Below are 21,170 nucleotides of genomic sequence, written 5' to 3' on the forward strand. Positions count from 1 at the left end.
ACTACCCATACCCAGCCGGGTACGGGTAGAGTACGGGTACGGCCAGGTACGGGTACCCGTTTGCGACCCTGGTGCGGCCGGGTACGGGTAAGGAATCAAAACCCGTTTGCGATCTCTGGCGAGAAGAGGCCTCGAGCCACTCGGTCCGGGAACCAGCTTGTGGTCCGGGCCGGTATAGCGAACCATGTCTAGTTCTGCCGTAGCGTGGTTAGATGGACATTCGAGACCCGAGTGTAGATTGTGTGATGTTATGTTGAAGTTGATTCTAGATTTGAAGCTTTCGTGACCGCAAGGAATCAAACTCCTAGGTTTTTTTCGGTAAAGTCACGTAGGTAAAAAATAAAATTAATAAAAGTAATAATATAAATAAAATAATAAATCACGACGTTTCGGAGGCAACACAAGTCTCCGTCATCAGGTGGGACCGTCACAGCTAAAATTTACTGTATCAAGTATCCCACCTGATGACGGAGACTTGTGTTACCTCCGAAACGTCGTGATTTATTATTTTATTTATATAATTACTTTTATTAATTTTTATTTTTACCTACGTGACTTTACCGAAAAAACCTAAGAGTATGTTGAAGTTGCTTCATAAAGTGTTGCTCCCAAGAGAACGTCTGCAACTCAGTTGGACAAGGAACGCCCCACCTCGGTAAGAAGACAATACACCCACACCCACACATAACGCGCATATTGGGACTAATAAGATTACTCCAAAGTTCTCCTTGTGTTTCGAAAAGGGCCATCCTATTAGCTGATCGTGATAAGCGTTGCTGCCCATTGAGTTACGTGGATACGGTCGTTTGGAAGTATTTTAGTCATTCATTTTCGTTAATTGCATAACTGTACCAATGAATTCATTGATGAAAGTAAACATTTATAAACATCTATGTTACGAATCTACACTCACAGGGACACTATTTTGTTAATTGATGAAAGTAAACATTTATAAACATCTATGTTACGAATCTACACTCACAGGGACACTATTTTGTTAATTGATGAAAGTAAACATTTATAAACATCTATGTTACGAATCCACACACTCACAGGGACACTATTTTGTTAATTGATGAAAGTAAACATTTATAAACATCTATGTTACGAATCTACACACTCACAGGGACACTATTTTGTTAATTGATGAAAGTAAACATTTATAAACATCTATGTTACGAATCTACACTCACAGGGACACTATTTTGTTAATTGATGAAAGTAAACATTTATAAACATCTATGTTACGAATCTACACTCACAGGGATACTATTTTGTTAATTGATGAAAGTAAACATTTATAAACATCTATGTTACGAATCTACACACTCACAGGGACACTATTTTGTTAATTGATGAAAGTAAACATTTATAAACATCTATGTTACGAATCCACACACTCACAGGGACACTATTTTGTTAATTGATGAAAGTAAACATTTATAAACATCTATGTTACGAATCTACACTCACAGGGATACTATTTTGTTAATTGATGAAAGTAAACATTTATAAACATCTATGTTACGAATCTACACACTCACAGGGACACTATTTTGTTAATTGATGAAAGTAAACATTTATAAACATCTATGTTACGAATCCACACACTCACAGGGACACTATTTTGTTAATTGATGAAAGTAAACATTTATAAACATCTATGTTACGAATCCACACACTCAAAGGGATACTATTTTGTTAAAATCTTCCTTTTGATCACAGAATCTTGCCCGCTAATTTATTGAAGTCCTTAGCCAATCGATAAACATTTGTTAGACAAGCAGGCACATGACCGCACACCATTATTCCAAGGCATTTCGTTAATTGTGTAATCTTACCAATGAATTAATTGAGGTCTACTTTGGCCTTAGGGACATGTTTCTTTATTACTGTTCGTATGAATATTGTCGCTTTAATTTTAAAGGACTTTTTCCTGTCGTCGTGTATGCTCGCTTTACTGTGAGGAATTATCCGATTGTTTTGTTACCCAGTTTAACAAACTTAACCATTGAGGGTTCAATGTACGGATCAATCGGGAGAACATCTCCAGGAGTGCTGTGTTGACATTCCTAGCATAAGAGTTCGTATATGAGAGTGTTTTGTTTTTTTTAGATATTAAAGTTGCTCAGCACAGACGAGTCTGAGTGGTGCCTTCCTAAGTTCATGCAAAATAATCTTAATTATAAGAATTGACATAAGCACTACAACAAAATCAGTAAAAGTCAAAGCGAGAATCATTCTATTATCACGATTGGTAATACACATAGCGGAGCCTAATTATCATAATTGCGTACATTAGCATAATGCATGATTTGCATATATTTTATTATCCCAATTGATAAAACAACCCTATACAACGAAGCCAAGCCTAATTACCATACTAAATACACTTGCATAACTTCATACAATTACACCTTCATTTTATTATCACGATTGATACCCCCTGGCAACGAAGCAGAAACTAATTCGCATAAATGCATATTCGAATAATTACACAAACTAGCATAAATTTGGAAAATTACGTATTTCAAATTTTCATTACATTTTTATTCGTTTTTATAATTTTTCAACACCTAATATATACAACAGGTACTGAAGGAGATCCAGAGTCTGAGACCAGGGAAGAGACCGGACAGAGATGATCTCCAAAGCAAAATGCAGACTGCCCTATATGACATCATAATAACAGTCTGGACCACTGGATGGGTTCCACAGGATTGGAAGGATGCCCTGGTGGTCCCCCCCCTCCCCCCCCCCTTTAAGAAGGGGGACCGCGCTTTAAAAATCAGCAAAAGGGTCATACAAATAAAATGTATTATGAAACACAAGGCAAAAAATTATTATGTATAAGTACACAGTTTAGTCCTTACACCATTGGAACCTCATTTGTCAGTAAAAAATATGATAATTGGTTCTTTACCCTTTTATCTGACAACAAAACTGACACCTTTTTTACAAGGAGTCATGTTTGCATAGACTACAATACCTGAAGTCATAATGCAAAAAAAACCATAACTCTGATAATGTATGTACTGTCCTTGAAGTTGATTGGTCCACACCCGAGACAGCTTTCCTTAGAGCCTAGTCTCACATGGTGTTGGACCAGATGACGCCAAAAGGCGCGTCAGATGACGCCAAAAGGCGCGTCATCTGGTTCAACACCATGTGAGACTAGGCTCTAAGAAAAGCTGTCTCGGGTGTGGACCAATCAACTTCAAGGACAGTGCATACATTATCAGAGTTATGTTTTTTGTTTGCATTAGGACTGCAGGTATTGTGGTTTATGCAAACATGACTCCTTGTAAAAAAGGTGTCAGTTTTGTTGCCAGATAAAAGGGTAAAGAACCAATGATCAGTTTAGTCCTTATTCAGTATATTCTCGGCGCTTCTTGGCTTGTCTCTTGTATTTATTAAATGAAGCATCTCTTGTCCAGTGTCCAGATAAGTTTAAAACTTCCCCGTAGAAGTGGTTCAATCTTAATTTTAGAACTTTCGTGACTGCAGGAATTATTTGGTTCTTTCGGTTAAGTCACGTCTAAAGATAAAATAATAAATTAAATTAAATAATAGAATACGACGTTTCGATTGCAACACAAGCAATCATCATCAGGTATAATGAAATAGCGACATAAAATCTAACCAGAAAACTATAAACAGACATATTAGCAGACAGATATCACCAAGATACATAGAGAGAGCAACACAGGTAACAGAGAGAGGTGATCGTCTCTGTGGGGTGGCCTTAAATAGACAGAGGAGGGCGGACGCAGAGAGAGGGAGGGGGGTTAGAGAAAAAATTAGCATATCAATGAGTGGACAACAAAATGTGTGTTGACCGACCCTCTGTGTTGTATTACATTACATTTCGATATTTTACTAGGTTATTTAATTTTAGTGTGTCCTTCTCCTGATTTTCAGGCTTGCTTGCCGTGTCATCGCACTTGCAGAACCACGTTTTGTTGTCCACTCATTGATATGCTAATTTTTTCTCTAACCCCCCTCCCTCTCTCTGCGTCCGCCCTCCTCTGTCTATTTAAGGCCACCCCACAGAGACGATCACCTCTCTCTGTTACCTGTGTTGCTCTCTCTATGTATCTTGGTGATATCTGTCTGCTAATATGTCTGTTTATAGTTTTCTGGTTAGATATTATGTCGCTATTTCATTATACCTGATGATGATTGCTTGTGTTGCAATCGAAACGTCGTATTCTATTATTTAATTTAATTTATTATTTTATCTTTAGACGTGACTTAACCGAAAGAACCAAATAATAATGTCCAGCAACAGTCTGCAAGCATTGATGTGCTCCATTTGCCCTGATCGCGTTTCTCCATCGTTGCAATGTCCTGGTGAAATCGCTCGCCATGCTTGTCGCCAACTGCTCCGCAGTTCGCTGGGAAAAAAAAAATCTAGAGTGCAAATAATATATCTTCATATTCTTGGTTCTTTCGGTAAAGTCATCGTTATATTTGTATTATTTTATTAATTTCCTTCTACGTGACTTTACCGAAAGAACCAAGAATATGAATCCCTGCAGTCGTGAAAGCTTTAAATCGAAATGTATCTTTGGTGACATGTTGCAACCAAGGCTTTTGGATGCCTTGACGTTTTCCACCCACTCCCTGTAATTGTCTGCCTTGTTGTTTCTGAGAAAATGTGTTGCCACTAACTGGAAGGCTTTCTATTTAAAGCTTTCGTGACTGTTTCATTCAGACGCTGTCTCCCCGACAGACCTGGTCTTCACCTGAGGACGGCTGCTTGCATTGTGGCCGAAAAGTCGTGAGAATTATTTTATTATGTTTTATTTTTATTATTTTATTAATTCCCTTCTACGTGACTTTACCGAAAGAACCAAGAAGATGGAAGGCTTTCCATGCAGTCTTTTCCTTGCCACGGAGTACATTCAAATGCATCATCTCGAAGATGTTAACGAATTCTCAGGACCAACAAAGACACATTCCTTTATCTTAGCCTAATTTCACCTCGGAAATTTTCCACGGAGGTACTTAAAATCTGGGTCATGTGACCTGGATGGTTCAGGACCAGAATTTTCATCCTCTTCCTCGTCTGACTCAAGTGAGAATGATTCTGGTGCATCAGGAACCGTCAGTCCTTCCCCCGTGGGGTACTGGGCATATAGCTGATGGAATGTTTGGATGATGCACACTCCACTTTTTAAATCCTTTATATTAAGTTCACTTGCTTGCTTGCGCGCTTACGACCGTGCAAATCTTTCGGTCGCTTTTTAACCCACTTCCCGTGATCCAATCGAGCTGACATTTTGCACACAGACTCGTTGTGCGTGACAATTTATTTTCGTGAAAAAAATTTTCCTAAATTTTCCACTTTTTATGAAAATTTCTTTTTCATATTTTATTTAAAATACCAATGTGATAAAAATGAAACTCTTACTCAAGAAAAACAGAAATGAATAATAAAATAAAACCGATGCCACGCATATAAAGGATTTATAGTGAAAAACTTTGTTTTTACGGGTTAACTTTTTCTTCTTTGACACACCTTTCCCAACTGGAGGCGCCATGCAGAAATACAAATTGCTGATATGATCTGTTGGCTCTCTCCAAATCATTGTCACTGCAAAACGCATCCATTTCCTTTTCCTGTTCAACCACTGGCAAAGATGTGTTGCACAAGTGTTGCAGCATTGGACCCACCTCTTGTCCTGATTTTGCAGCCAAAATAAAGGCGATAGGCTTTCTTAACCGTAGTGGTTATACTGCGCTTTTACGATGCAAGTCACTTCACCACAAACATAGCAGAAGTTGCCTGCTTTGTTCACACAATTCCGAGGCATCTCTGCTCACTTTGGCTAAACAGAAATGTGTCCCTTTGCAAAATCAAACATTTACAAATAAGAGGGCACGACACTGTATGATTCTAGAGCCGATATAGGGCAATTTGTTCAGCAGAGGGATGTAAGCCTAGTTATGATTGCATCATCCATGACTTCTAGAAATAAGATGACACAATTCATATCATATAGGACGCAATGCAGATTGCATCATTCATTGTTTTTCTCAAAAAAGCAAGTGCTGTCCAAACCCAGTCATAGATTTATTCATAGATCCAGTCAAAGATTTTATTTTAGTCATTTCTGGTTTAAACTGAGATCCATTCCCTAGAAAACCAACTTATCCTCTGCCGTTCCCAAGTCAAGGGTCGTATATGCTGACCCAGTAACACATCTTCAAAACTAGAGCCAGTCAACAATTTTAAGCATCATTTTCATTCTCAGTGACCCAGAATGAGTTAAGATGGGACTATATTACAGGTAGGAACAACGGTTCCACACGGCCCACCAGGGATTATTTGTCTGTCGTGCATAGCCCCTCCCAAACATGTAGTACGCTCCCGGATTGGTTGAAGTGTGTCACGTGACCGCGAGCTTTCTGTCGTGCACGAATTGCGCTGTCCGACCGAGTTCCTACCTGTATTCTCGGTTCTTTCGGTAAAGTCACGTAGAAGCGAATTAATAAAATAATATGAATATAAAACAATAAAAATGCTCACGACGTTTCGACTGCAACACAAGCAATCATTTCGATTTAAAGCTTTCGTGACTGGAGGGATTCATCTTCTTGGTTCTTTGGGTAAAGTCACGTAGAAGAGAAATAATAAAAATAAAACATAATAAAATAATTCTCACGACGTTTCGGCCACAACGCAAGCAGCCGTCCTCAGGTGATGAACAGGTCTGTCGGAAAGACAGTGTCTGAATGACGCTGTCTTTCCGACAGACCTGTGTCTGAAACACTGTCTTTCTGACAGACCTGTTCTTCACCTGAGGACGGCTGCTTGAGTTGTGGCCGAAACGTCGTGAGAATTATTTTATATTTTATTTTCAATATTTTATTATTTCCCTTCTACGTGACTTTACCGAAAGAACCAAGAAGACAAGCAATCATTATCAGGTGTGAAATCCACGGAAAGAAAATGTAAAAAAAGTGGCGCTTTTTTCTTAACGTCAGCACCACGGACAGCGATTTGGCAGTTGGCCAGATGAACGAGTTCATCTATGTTCGGGGAAAGAGGGGGGAGAGGAAGAGAATGGAATGCGGTGTGAAAGTCACCGTAAGCATGAACACAATCAATTAAGACCCGAAATGGTTGATAAAATCATTACAATTGTAATGTGAGGATATATCCGGCTCACTGACGTATCACATCTCGTCACGATGATTGGCTCTGCCGGTCCTGGTTTATAGCCAATGGGGGGAAGCCTAGGGGCGTGGCCCTGACGTAATGGAAAGGTGACAGCTGTTTGTAGAGGATTGGTTCTGCTGGCTTTGGCCACAGCCAATGGGGAGACGAGTCAGGGGCGTGGTCCCGGGAGCTGACGAGGAAGCCTGGAATATTCCATGGAGGCTAGCCAGGATTGGTGGAAACGTACCACGTGACCCGGGTATTAAATAGGGGTGGAGACAAACGACACGTGGTCAGAACGGGAACGAACGGAGGAAGGGGGCCACGCGGGAGCGGGGCTCCGGGTTGCCACGTGGCAGTGCGTCTCCTCTCTCTCTGTCCCTCTCACGCTGCCTGTCAGCAGCGTGAAGGAAAGCTGTAATGCAGGTTGAATAAAAGACGGATTCCAGAAGTCGCCTCAACGACCTTTATTACACAATGATTGCTAAGCCAGAATCCATCTTCTCGGTTGAAATTGTCTCTGTGTTTGTACATGTGAATAGCCTCATGAATTTTTTTTGTTTTATATCAATATTATTTTATTATTTCCCTTCTACGTGACTTTATCGAAAGAACCAAGAATACGAATCCCTGCAGTCACGAAAGCTTTAAATCAAGAAGTTCCCACCTGCCCACTCGGAGGGAACGTGAAGCAGAGGCCGCATTTTCGCACGCTCTTTGCTACGGAGTCAAACAACTTTTATTATTTCAAATCGAGACAAATTAAGGTGCGCAGGTGCCCGCCGTGGTGAGCTTATTTCGCGCCGTAACATAGCCAGCCATGCTAATCGGAGGCGCGGCAGCGAGGGGAGGGAGAGGAGGGGGGGGGGTACGGGCGGGCAAGGGCACCAAACTCAACGGCACTGCGCTCTCTACACGAGGACATTTTTACCGGCGACTATCATTCCGGAATTCTCACACGAGCGAGGAATTCTCGGCGGCCACAGATGCTCGGGGCTGCTCCTCCGTTCACCAGGTCGACGTCCAAGGATCCCGTCATCCCGGAATGTCGAGACGCGTAATGGTTTGGCGCCACACACACACACCCCCAGCTCGGCTCCGAAGTGTCGAGTTGTTGCTGCCAAAGCAAAATGCTGAGGGTGGCGTTTGTGCACAGACTGCCCGACATGACATCATAATAAGTCTGGATGGGCTGTGGTACGAATGCTCACCTCGCACTCGGCCAGGGAAAAGTGCGGCGGCGAGGGCTGGAGGTGGGAGCGGTGGGGGGGTGGGTGCGTTGATCAACTGAGCTCCCCCCCCGCCCCCCGTTACCGACATCAATGTGGTTCACCAACACCGCTCGACGGGTGTGAAACACACAAACCCCCGGCTGGGTATCACCGCCGCCACCGCCACCACCACAGCCACCGCCACCCACACTCATTCTGGCAAGGAGACACTGACATCCGACTTTCGATCCCCGCCCGAAACGACACGCACGCTCAGCCCCTCCGCGTCACGCGCCTTCTACAACCCCCCCCCCACCGTGCCCAAGGGCAGTACTGAAAAAAAAATCCCGCATGCCATCGCGGCCGCCGGCAACACCGCCGGCAAAACACCGGCACCGCCGGCGAGCCCCTAGCTCTTGGCGGACGCCGCCTCGCCGGCGTGCGACCGTCGGTGCACGCGGAAGTAGAACGGGTCCCGGAAGGCCTTTCCGCAGTCGTCGCAGTGGTGCCCCGGCGTGTCGGCGTGCGACCGCCGGTGCCGGGCCAGCGCCGACGAGCTGCGGAAGGCCTTGCCGCACTCGGCGCACGCGTACGGCCTCTCGTCGGCGTGCGCCCGCCGGTGGTACACGAGGCCCGCCGAATCGCGGAAGGCTTTGCCGCACTCGCCGCACGCATACGGCCGCTCGCCCGTGTGCGTCTTCAGGTGGTACTCGAGGCCCCACGAGTCCCGGTAGGTCTTGCCGCAGCGGGAGCACGCGTACGGCCGCGCGTCCTCGTGGCTCCGCGCGTGCCGCGTCAGGCCCGACGACGAGCGGAAGGCCTTGCCGCAGCGGGGGCACGCGTAGGGACGCTCGCCAGAGTGCGTGCGCTCGTGGTAGGCGAGCCCCGACAGGTCGCGGTACACGCGGTCGCACAGCTTGCAGCCGAAGGGAGCGTCGCCGCCGCTGCCTTTGCCGACCTTGCCGGTGGCGGCGGCGTTGCTTCCGTCGGCCGAGGCGGTGCAGTGTCCGGACGCGACGTGGGCGCGCAGCAGGGCCGTGCTGCCGGGTTCCTCGCCACAGCGGTCGCAAGCCTGCCGCTTGGCCGCGCGACGACGTCGCCGCTGACGCTTCACCGGGAGGGCGCCGGGGCCGCCGACGACTTTGCCGGTTCCTGCGACCGGGAGGACGATAAATGGGGGGGGGCGCCGCCATGGTGGTTAAGATATGTCATCTCCCTCGCCTGGTATGCAGGAGGTCGTGGGTTCGATCCCGACCCTGACGACGCCTGCTGCTGTGTATTTGGAGTTGACGATGTCTCTCCCCGGATCTTCCGGTTTTCCCAATCCGCAATTTAGAATCGACGTCACTCGTATATTTGGCAGCTACTTTACAGTCACGGGGTCACATCACGGCGCTGTCACGTCACGGGGTCACATCACAGAGTCACAGTCACGGCATCACTTCACTGCGTCACTTCACTGCGTCACTTCGCCGCGTCACTTCACCACGTCACTTCACCGCGTCACTTCACCGAGTCACTTCACCGCGTCACTTCACCGCGTCACTTCACCGCGTCACTTCACCGCGTCACTTCACTGCGTCACTTCACTGCGTCACAATAACAGCGTCACTTCACTGCGTCACTTCACTGCGTCACAGTCAATGCGTCACTTCACCGCGTCACTTCACTGCGTCACTTCACTGCATCACTTCACTGCGTCACAATAACAGCGTCACTTCACTGTGTCACTTCACCGCGTCACTTCACTGCGTCACAGTCACCGCGTCACTTCACCGCGTCACACTTCACCGCGTCACTTCACTGTGTCACTTCACCGAGTCACAGTCACGGCACACACCGTCGGCGTCGTCTTCGGCGTTCCCCGCCGCCGGGGCCTCGTTCTCAGCCTCGGCCTTCACGTCGCCCTCCTCCTCCTCGTCCTCCTCCCCGCAGAGCTCCGACGCCTCGGCTTTGCAGGCGAGCACCGTGGCGGCGTCGTCGGAGATGCCAAGGCCGTCGTCGCAGTCATCTTCGTCACCGGCGCCCACCAGCTCTTCCGCCTGTACCTCGGCGTACTCCACGTTCTCGGTGCGCGCGACGCCCTCCATGTTCTCCACGCTCTCCACGTTCTCCAGCACCACCGTCATTCCCACCTGATCCATGTCCACTGCTGTCGGACGGGACGGATGGGAGGCGCGGCGGTTACACCGGGGTGGTCAAGGACAGTGTAAATTCTTACCCCGAGCTCTCATACTCTGATGGTGCATTGTCTTTGAGTTGTGCGCCTTTTGGCGTCATCTGGTCCAACACCATGTGAGACTAGGTTCTAAGGAAAGCTGTCTCGGGTGTGAACCAATCAACTTCAAGGACAGTGCATACATTATCAGAGTTGTGTTTTTTGTTTGCATTATGACTGCAGGTATTGTGGTCAATGCAAACATGACTCCTTATAAAAAAAGGTGTCAGTTTTGTTGCCAGATAGAAGGGTAAAAAAACAATTATCATGTTTTTTACTGGCAAATGAGATTCCAATGGTGTAAGTGCTTACCCCGAGCTCTCATACTTCGATGGTGCATTGTCTTTGAGTTGTGCGCCTTTTGGCGTCATCTGGTCCAACACCATGTGAGACTAGGCTCTAAGGAAAGCTGTCTCGGATGTGGACCAATCAACTTCAAGGACAGTGCACACATTATCAGTGTGTTTTTTGTTTGCATTTTGACCGCAAGTTTTGTGGTTAATGCACAAACATGATTCCTTGTAAAAAGGTTTCAGTTTTGTTGCCAGAAGAAAGGGGAAAACCCCTATTATTATATTTTCGTACTGGCAAAGGAGGTCTAATGATGAAGTGGCTTATCGTCGTGTGGAAATGTATAGCAGCCAAATACTCTTAAACGCGTGTTTCTAAATGTCGAGGGAAAAACCAAAGGACCCGAAGAAAAATCCACGTGACCACGGGGAGAGAGACGCGCAAACTCCAAATGTACAGCAAGGCAAGCCGTCAGGTTCGAGGATCGAAACCACGACCATCTGTATACCGGACGAGGTAATTGACATCTTGCAACTGTGATGATGATAAGAGAGAGAACACGCAAACTCCAAATGTACAAGCGTCAGGAGTCGGGATGGAACCCGCGACCTCCTGTATACCAGGCGAGGTAGTCAACATCTCCTAGCCACAGTGATGATGATGAGAGAGACACGCAAACTCCAAATATACAGCAGCAGGCATCGTCAGGGTCAGGATTGAACCCACGACCTCCTGTATACCAGGCGAGCTAGTCAACATCTCCTAGTCACCGTGGTGATGATGATAATGAGAAAGAGAGAGACACGCAAACTCCAAATATACAGCAAGCGTCAGGGTCGCGATCGAATCCAGGACCTCCTGTATACCAGGCGAGGTAGTCAACATCTCCTAGCCACCGTGATGATGATGAGAGAGAGACACACAAACTCCAAATATACAGCAGGCGTCAGGGTCGCGATCGAACCGACGACCTCCTGCATACCAGGCGAGGTAGTCAACATCTCCTAGCCACCGTGATGATGATGAGAGAGACACGCAAACTCCAAATATACAGCAGGCGTCAGGGTCGCGATCGAACCCACGACCTCCTGTATACCAGGCGAGGTAGTCAACATCTCCTAGCCACCGTGATGATGATGAGAGAGACACGCAAACTCAAAATATACAGCAGCAGGCGTCAGGGTCGCGATCGAGCCCACGACCTCCTGTATACCAGGCGAGGTAGTCAACATCTCCTAGCCACCGTGTTGATGATGAGAGAGACACACAAACTCTAAATATACAGTAGGTGTCAGTGTCGCGATCGAATCCGCGACCTCCTGTACACCAGGCGAGGTAGTCAACATCTCCTAGTCACCGTGGTGATGATGATGATGAGAGAGAGAGACGCAAACTCCAAATATACAGCAGCAGGCATCGTCAGGGTCGGGATTGAACCCACGACCTCCTGCATACCAGGCGAGGTAGTCAACATCTCCTAGTCACCGTGGTGATGATGATGATGATGAGAAAGAGAGAGACAAGCAAACTCCAAATATACAGCAAGCGTCAGGGTCGCGATCGAATCCACGACCTCCTGTATACCAGGCGAGGTAGTCAACATCTCCTAGCCACCGGGATGATGATGAGAGAGAGAGACACACAGACTCCAAATATACAGCAGGCGTCAGGGTCGCGATCGAGCCCACGACCTCCTGTATACCAGGCGAGGTAGTCAACATCTGCTAGCCACCGTGTTGATGATGAGAGAGACACGCAAACTCTAAATATACAGTAGGCGTCAGTGTCGCGATCGAATCCGCGACCTCCTGTACACCAGGCGAGGTAGTCAACATCTCCTAGTCACCGTGGTGATGATGATGATGAGAGAGAGAGAGAGACACGCAAACTCCAAATATACAGCAGCAGGCATCGTCAGGGTCAGAATTGAACCCACGACCTCCTGTATACCAGGCGAGGTAGTCAACATCTCCTAGTCACCGTGGTGATGATGATGATGAGAAAGAGAGAGACACGCAAACTCCAAATATACAGCAAGCGTCAGGGTCGCGATCGAATCCACGACCTCCTGTATACCAGGCGAGGTAGTCAACATCTCCTAGCCACCGTGATGATGATGAGAGAGAGAGACACACAGACTCCAAATATATAGCAGGCGTCAGGGTCGCAATCGAACCGACGACCTCCTGCATACCAGGCGAGGTAGTCAACATCTCCTAGCCACCGTGATGATGAGAGAGACACGCAAACTCCAAATATAATACAGCAGCAGGCGTCAGGGTTGCGATCGAACCCACGACCTCCTGTATACCAGGCGAGGTAGTCAACATCTCGCCACCGCGGCAACCCAGGTGCACGTTTGGAGGGGGCTGCGCCGCAGAACAGTCAAAGACCTGCGCAGTGGCGAGGTGTGCCAAGCGTGGAATCGTTGGGAATGCGACCCATTTCATCTGTTCTCACGCAGATATATGCGCCCAGACTTCACCGACCGGCACTGACCAGCGAGGCGAAATATGCTTATACAATCCCCCGTCACAGACCCATAGACGACTCACACAGAGACCCATAGACGACTCACACAGAGACCCATAGACTACTCACCAGAGGTGTGGACTCGAGTCATGTGACTTGGACTCGAGTCAGACTCGAGTCATGAATTTGATGACTTGCGACTCAACTTGGACTTGCATAACAATGACTTTGTCCCACCTATGAGATGTGGACTCGAGTCATGTGACTTGGACTCGAGTCAGACTCGAGTCATGAATTTGATGACTTGCGACTCGACTTGGACTTGCATAACAATGACTTTGTCCCACCTCTGCTACTCACACAGAGACCCATAGACTACTCACACAGAGACCCATAGACTCACACAGAGACCCATAGACTACTCACACAGAGACCCATAGACTCACACAGGAACCCATAGACTCACACAGAGACCCATAGACTACTCACAGAGAGACCCATAGACTACTCCAAGAGACCCATAGACTACTCACACAGAGACCCATAGACTCACACAGAGACCCATAGACTACTCACACAGAGACCAATAGACTACTCACAGAGAGACCCATATACTACTCCAAGAGACCCATAGACTACTCACAGAGACCAATAGACTACTCACAGAGACCCATAGACTACTCACAGAGACCCATAGACTACTCACAGAGACCCATAGACTACTCACACAGAGACCCATAGACTACTCACACAGAGACCCATAGACTACTCACACAGAGACCCATAGACTACTCACACAGAGACCCATAGACTACTCACACAGAGAAAACATCGTAGGACCACTTCTGAAGTCACTTGGATGGAGCTCGTTATGCACGCCAAGGGTAAAACGAAAAAAAAGATTTAAATGCCGCCCCGCAAAGAATGTTCATCGGAGCTTAAAAGAATAAACGTTTAAGCCACCGAGCTGGAATTTTGGTAGAATTACAATGGGTGTAAACAAAACAAAAAAACATATAAATGTAAACAAAAATGTTACGTTGGAATTTAATAAAAATGCGTGCGAACGAAAAATATTAATGCATTTAAATGTAATGACAATGCGTGTAAACCAAAAATGAAATGTAATGCGGCGCGTGGTCCTTTCGTGGTCGTCGGCGATCGATGCTGAGAAAATAACAGCGTGTTCGCGTCGTGTTCTCGTTCACGTCATGTTCACGTCGTGTTCACGTCGTGTTCACGTCGTGTTCACGTCGTGTTCGCGTCGTGTTCGCGTCGCATACGTACGTCCAGTTGCCTGTACGGACCGAGAATCGTGAGTTCAACCGCCGCGCAATAGATTGCGGTGGTGGCATCTACATTTGCAGAACGGGAAGTACCAGTGGCATCTACATCTGCAGAACGTGAAGAACCAGTGGCATCTACAGAACGTGAAGAACCAGTGGCATCTACATCTGCAGAACGTGAAGAACCAGTGGCGTCTACAGAACGTGAAGAACCAGTGACATCTACATCTGCAGAACGTGAAGAACCAGTGGCATCTACAGAACGTGAAGAACCAGTGGCATCTACAGAACGTAAAGAAGCAGTGGAATCTACATCTGCAGAACGTGAAGTACCAGTGGCATCTACATCTGCAGAACGTGAAGAACCAGTGGCATCTACAGAACGTGAAGAACCAGTGGCATCTACATCTGCAGAACGTGAAGAACCAGTGGCATCTACATCTGCAGAACGTAAAGAACCAGTGGCATCTACAGAACGTGAAGAAGCAGTGGCATCTACATCTGCAGAACGTGAAGAACCGGTGGCATCTACATCTGCAGAACGTAAAGAACCAGTGGCATCTACATCTGCAGAACGTAAAGAACCAGTGGCATCTACAGAACGTGAAGAAGCAGTGGCATCTACATCTGCAGAACGTGAAGAACCGGTGGCATCTACATCTGCAGAACGTAAAGAACCAGTGGCATCTACATTTGCAGAACGTAAAGAATCAGTGGCATCTTCATCTGCAGAACGTGAAGAACCGGTGGCATCTACATCTGCAAAACGTGAAGAACCAGTGGCATCTACATCTGCAGAACGTGAAGAACCAGTGGCATCTACATCTGCAGAACGTAAAGAACCAGTGGCATCTACATTTGCAGAACGTGAAGAATCAGTGGCATCTTCATCTGCAGAACATGAAGAACCAGTGGCATCTACATCTGCAGAACGTGAAGAACCAGTGGCATCTACATCTGCAGAACGTAAAGAACCAGTGGCATCTACATTTGCAGAACGTGAAGAATCAGTGGCATCTACATCTGCAGAACGTGAAGAACCAGTGGCATTATATTTCGATTTAAAGCTTTCGTGACTTCAGGGATTCATCTTCTTGGTTCTTTCGGTAAAGTCACGTAGGAGGGAAATAATAAAATAATAAATAATAAAACAACATTTTATTATTTCCCTTCTGCGTGACTTTACCGAAAGAACCAAGAAGATGAACCATTGAGCTATGTGGTGGCTTTCTTTAGTTATTCACAAGCGACTTGGATATCACAAACGACCAGAGCTCCACGAGGTTGGCTTATTATCGCCATCATCATCATCACGTGAAAATTTCTAGCAGTCGCGAATAGCTTCTATAAACGCGTGTTGTTGATTCTAAATGAGAAGGGGAAAAATCGGAGGACCCGGGGGGGGGGGGGGAAATCCACGCGACCACGAGGAGAGAGACCGCAAATTCCAAACATACAGAATAATATACAGCAGTAGGCATCATGGTCGGGATCGAAGCCACGACCTCCTGCAGACAAGGCGAGGTAGTTAACATCTCGAAACTGTGATGGTGATGATGAGAAAGACATCGCAAACTCCAAATATACAACGGCAGGCATCGTCAGGGTCGGGATCGAAGCCACGACCTCCTGCATACCAGGCGAGGTGTAGGTTGTGGGGGTAGTGGTGTAGGTGGTGGGGGTGGTGGAGGTAGAGGTGGTGGTGGAGGTGGTGGAGGTGGTGGGGGTAGTGGTGGTGGTGGTGGGGGTAGAGGTGGAGGTGGGGTTAGATGTCGAGATGGATGAGGTGGTGAAGGTGGAGGAGAGGTGGTGGTGAAGGTGGTGGTGAAGGTGGTGGTGAAGGTGGATGTGGTGAAGGTGGTGAAGGTGGAGGAGCTGAAGGTGGAGGAGGTGAAGGTGGAGGGGTGGTGGTGGAGGTGGTGGTGAAGGTGGAGGAGGCAGTGAAGGTGAAGGAGGTGCTGAAGGAGGTGGTGGAGGTGGTTGTGGAGGTGGTGAAGGTGGAGGTGGTGGAGGTGGTGGTGGATGAGATGTGTGGGTTTGTGTGTGGGTGAGATGTGGTGGACGAGATGAGGTGGATGAGATGTGTGGATGAGATGTGTGTGAGTGTGTGAATGAGATGAGGTGGATGAAATGTGTGGATGAGATGTGTGTGTGTGAATGAGATGAGGTGGATGAGATGTGGTGGATGAGATGTGTGAGATGTGTGTGTGTAGATGAGATGGTGTGGACGAGATGGTGTGTGAGATATGTGTGAGTGTGTGAATGAGATGTGTGTGTGTGAGATGGTGTGGACGAGATGTGTGTGTGAATGAGATGGTGTGGATGAGATGGTGTGTGAGATGTGTGTGTGGATGAGATGTGTGGACGAGATGTGTGTGAGATGTGTGTGTGAGATGGTGTGTGAGTGTGTGGACGAGATGTGTGGATGAGATGGTGTGAATGAGATGTGTGTGTGTGAGTGAGATGTGTGTGAGATGTGTGTGAGATGTGTGTGTGAGATGGTGTATGTGTGTGAGATGTGTGTGAGTGTGTGTGTGAGATGCGTGTGTGAGGTGTGTGTGTGTGAGATGTGTGTGAGATGTGTGTGAGACGTGTGTGTGAGGTGTGCGTGTGTGTGAGATGTGTGTGAGGGTGTGTGTGAGATGTGTGTGTGAGGTGTGTGTGTGTGTGAGATGTGTGTGAGGGTGTGTGTGAGACGTGTGTGTGAGGTGTGTGTGTGTGTGTGAGATGTGTGTGAGTGTGTGTGTGTGAGACGTGTGTGAGTGTGTGTGTGAGATGTGTGTGTGAGGTGTGTGTGTGTGAGGTGTGTGTGAGTGTGTGTGTGAGATGTGTGTGTGAGATGGTGTATGTGTGTGAGATGTGTGTGAGTGTGTGTGAGATGTGTGTGAGATGTGTGTGAGATGTGTGTGAGATGTGTGTGAGATGTGTGTGAGATGTGTGTGAGATGTGTGTGTGAGTGTGTGTGTGAGATGTGTGTGTGAGATGGTGTATGTGTGTGAGATGTGTGTGTGAGGTGTGTGTGTGTGAGTGAGTGTCGGGGCCTTGTTCGTAGACTTGGGAGATTCGTTCTCGTTCTGAGCAGGTCGGAGCGAGACGCCAAACGCTGCCCCCCTTTGTCGAATCTCGCCTCTTCGTCTCCGGAGCGAAGCCCGCTCACGACTTGCGCGAAGGGGGGACGCGGTGGCGGGATTGCAACAACAACAAACAAATAAACAACAACAACAACTGCATCTTTACCGTCTCTGTCCTCGATGAGGACGTCCATGGTAGCCATTGCTGGCTGCTGGTGTGTTAGCTGCGACCTCGCAATGAGCCGCTCTGCGATTGGTCGCCCACCTCATCCACCGCGAGTAAGACGGCCTGTGATTGGGCCCTGCTTTGCACCCCCCCACACCCACCCCCCTCTCATTAACACTCGCCCCTCCCCCACAAATTCCTCGCCCCGCCCCCATTCGTCGTGTTTTGATTTAGTGCGCTGATCTTAAAGGTGCATTGAAAAATTATAGTACTCCAATTATTATATTATTTTATTATATATTATTTTATATTATTACAATATTTGATTATATTATTTTATTATATACTAGCAGAAGTACCCGGCGTTGCCCGGGTGAAAAATGTCTTAATAACCTTACATATATACACAGATACTAAGGTATTGTCAAAGCCCGGTGGGCTTGGACAATACCTTTCACCACTCACAACTCACCCTCACCACTCATCCTCACCACTCCCACTCACTACTCACCCTCACCATTCACCATCACAACTCACCACTCACCAATCTCCCTCACCAATCTCCCTCACCCTGACCACTCACCCTCACCACTCACCCTCACCACTCACCAAACACCAATCACCACACACCCTCACCACTCACTCTCACCACTAACCCTCACCACTCACTCTCACCATTCACCCTGACCATTCAGCCTCACCACTCACCACTCACCCTCACCACTCACCCTCTCCCTCACCACTCACGCTTACCACTCACCCTCACCACCACCACTCACCCTCACCACTCACGCTCACCACTCACTCTCTCCCTCTCCACTCACTCTCACCACTCACCCTCACTACTCACTAATCACCCTCACCACTCACCCTCACTACTCACTAATCACCCTCACCACTCATCCTCACTACTTACTACTCACCTTCACCACTCACCTTCACCACTGACCCTCACCACTCACCCTCACCACTAGTCCCCACCACTCACCCCTAACCACTCACCCTCACTACTCACCATCACCACTTACCCTCACCACTCACCATTCACCACTCACCCTCACCACTCACCCTCACCACTCATCCTCACCACTCACCATAAACCCTAACCACTCACCCTCACCACTAACCCTCACCACTCACCACTCACCCTTACTACTCACCACTCAACGTCACCACTCTTCGTCACCACTCACCATCACCACTCACCCCTCACCATCACCACTCACCCTCACCACTCACCATCACCACTCACCCTCACTACTCACGCTCACCACTCACCCTCACCACTCACCCTCACCACTCACCCTCACCACCACCAATCACCCCTCACCACTAACCCTCACCACTCACCACTCACCCTCACCACTAACCCTGAACCCTCACCACTGACCACTCACCCTCCCCACTCACCCTTCCTACTCACCACTCAACCTCACCACTAACCCTCACCCCTGACCACTCACCCTCCCCACTCACCACTCACCCTTCCTACTCACCACTCAACCTCACCACTCACCCTCACCACCCACCACTCACCCTCACCACTCACCCTTCCTACTCACCACTCAACCTCACCACTGACCACTCACCACTCACCCTTACCCTCACCACTCACTCTCACCACTCACCCTTACTATTCACCACACACCCTCACCACTCACCCTCAACATCAACACTCACCCTCACCACTCACCATCATCACAAATCCTAACCACTCACCCTCACCACTCACCCTCACCACTCACTCTCACCACACCCTCAGCACTCACCCTCCCCACTCACCCTCACCACACACCGTCACCACTTAACCTCACCACTCAACCTCACCACTCTCCCTCACCACTCACCGTCACCACTCACCACTCACCCTCACCACTCACCACTCACCCCTCACCACTCACCCTCACCACTAACCCTGACCCCTCACCACTGACCACTCACCACTCACCCTCACCACTAACCCTCACCATCACCACTCACCCTTACTAATCACCACTCAAGCTCACCACTCTTCGTCATCACTCACCCTCACCACTCACCCCTCACCACTCACCCCTCACCCTCACCACTCACCCTCACCACTCACCCTCACCACTCACCCCTCACCATCACCACTCACCCTCACCACTCTCCCTCACCACTCACCACTCACTCTCACCATTCACCCTCACCATTCAGCCTCACCACTCACCCTCACCACTCACCCTCACCACTCACCGTCACAACCACCACTCACCCTAAACCACTCACCCTCACCACTCAACCTCACCAATCACCCTCAAAACTAACGACTCTCTCACCACTCACCCTCACCACTCACCCTCACCACTCACCACTCACCCATCACCACTCACAACTGCCACTCACCCTCACCACTCACGCTCACCACTCACCCTCACCACTCACCACTCACCCTCACCACTCACCACTCACCCATCACCACTCACAACTGCCACTCACCCTCACCACTCACCCTCACCACTCACCCTCACCACTCACCACTCACCCTCACCACTCACCACTCACCCATCACCACTCACAACTGCCACTCACCCTCACAACAACCACTCACCCTCACCACTCACCCTCACCACTCACCCTGACCACTCACCCTCACCCCTAACCCTCACCACTCACCCTTACCACTCACCCTCACCACTAACCCTCACCATCACCACTCACCCTTACTACTCACCACTCAACCTCACCACTCTTCGTCACCACTCACCCTCACCATTCACCCCTCACCTTCACCACTCTCCCTCACCACTCACCACTCACTCTCACCATTCACCCTCACCATTCAGCCTCACCACTCACCCTCACGACTCACCCTCACCACTCCCCACTCTCCCTCACCACTCACTCTCACCATTCAACTCACCATTCAGCCTCACCACTCACCACTCACCGTCACAACCACCACTCACCCTCACCACTCACCCGCACTACTCACCACTCATCCTCACCAATCACCACTGACCAATCACCACTCACCACTCACCCTCACCACTCTCCACTAACCCTCACCACTCAACATCACCACTCAACCTTACCACTCACCCTCACCACTCACCCTCACCACTAACCAATCTCTCACCCCTCACCACTCACCCTCACCACTCACTAATCACCACTCACAATCGCCACTCACAACCGCCACTCACTCTCACCACTCACCCTCACCACTCACCCTCACTACTCATCCTCACCAATCACACCCTCACCATTATAATTTTGCCCCAGTCAACGCCGGATATTTCCCATTCGTAGCAGTTTATATCAAC

The 21,170-nt window shown here is 48.4% G+C and overlaps 1 protein-coding gene across 1 annotated transcript; it reads right to left on the reverse strand.

Annotated features, from left to right (window-relative positions):
* Positions 1 to 7,884: 7,884 nt before the first annotated feature.
* On the reverse strand, positions 7,885 to 17,943 carry LOC144952935 (uncharacterized). Its single transcript, XM_078883424.1, has 3 exons — positions 17,884 to 17,943; positions 10,220 to 10,531; positions 7,885 to 9,531 (listed from the first exon to the last, which is right to left on the reverse strand). The coding sequence occupies exons 1-3, from the start codon at positions 17,918 to 17,920 to the stop codon at positions 8,789 to 8,791; spliced, it is 1,092 nt and encodes a 363-aa protein (XP_078739550.1). The 5' UTR covers positions 17,921 to 17,943; the 3' UTR covers positions 7,885 to 8,788.
* Between the last annotated feature and the right edge of the window lie 3,227 nt (positions 17,944 to 21,170).

This window comes from Lampetra fluviatilis, chromosome 3 (assembly GCF_964198595.1).
Source record: "Lampetra fluviatilis chromosome 3, kcLamFluv1.1, whole genome shotgun sequence".
In the NCBI taxonomy this organism is placed as follows: domain Eukaryota; kingdom Metazoa; phylum Chordata; class Hyperoartia; order Petromyzontiformes; family Petromyzontidae; genus Lampetra; species Lampetra fluviatilis.

Bases quoted from the DNA above. Each gene is read 5' to 3' on its own strand.
- LOC144952935 (XM_078883424.1), bottom strand. From the start codon at position 17,920: ATGGCTACCATGGACGTCCTCATCGAGGACAGAGACG. The intron at 10,532-17,883 runs GTAAAGATGCAG...CCCGTCCGACAG, and splicing joins CCTCATCGAGGACAGAGACG to CAGTGGACATGGATCAGGTG. The intron at 9,532-10,219 runs GTGTGTGCCGTG...TCCCGGTCGCAG, and splicing joins CGCCGAAGACGACGCCGACG to GAACCGGCAAAGTCGTCGGC.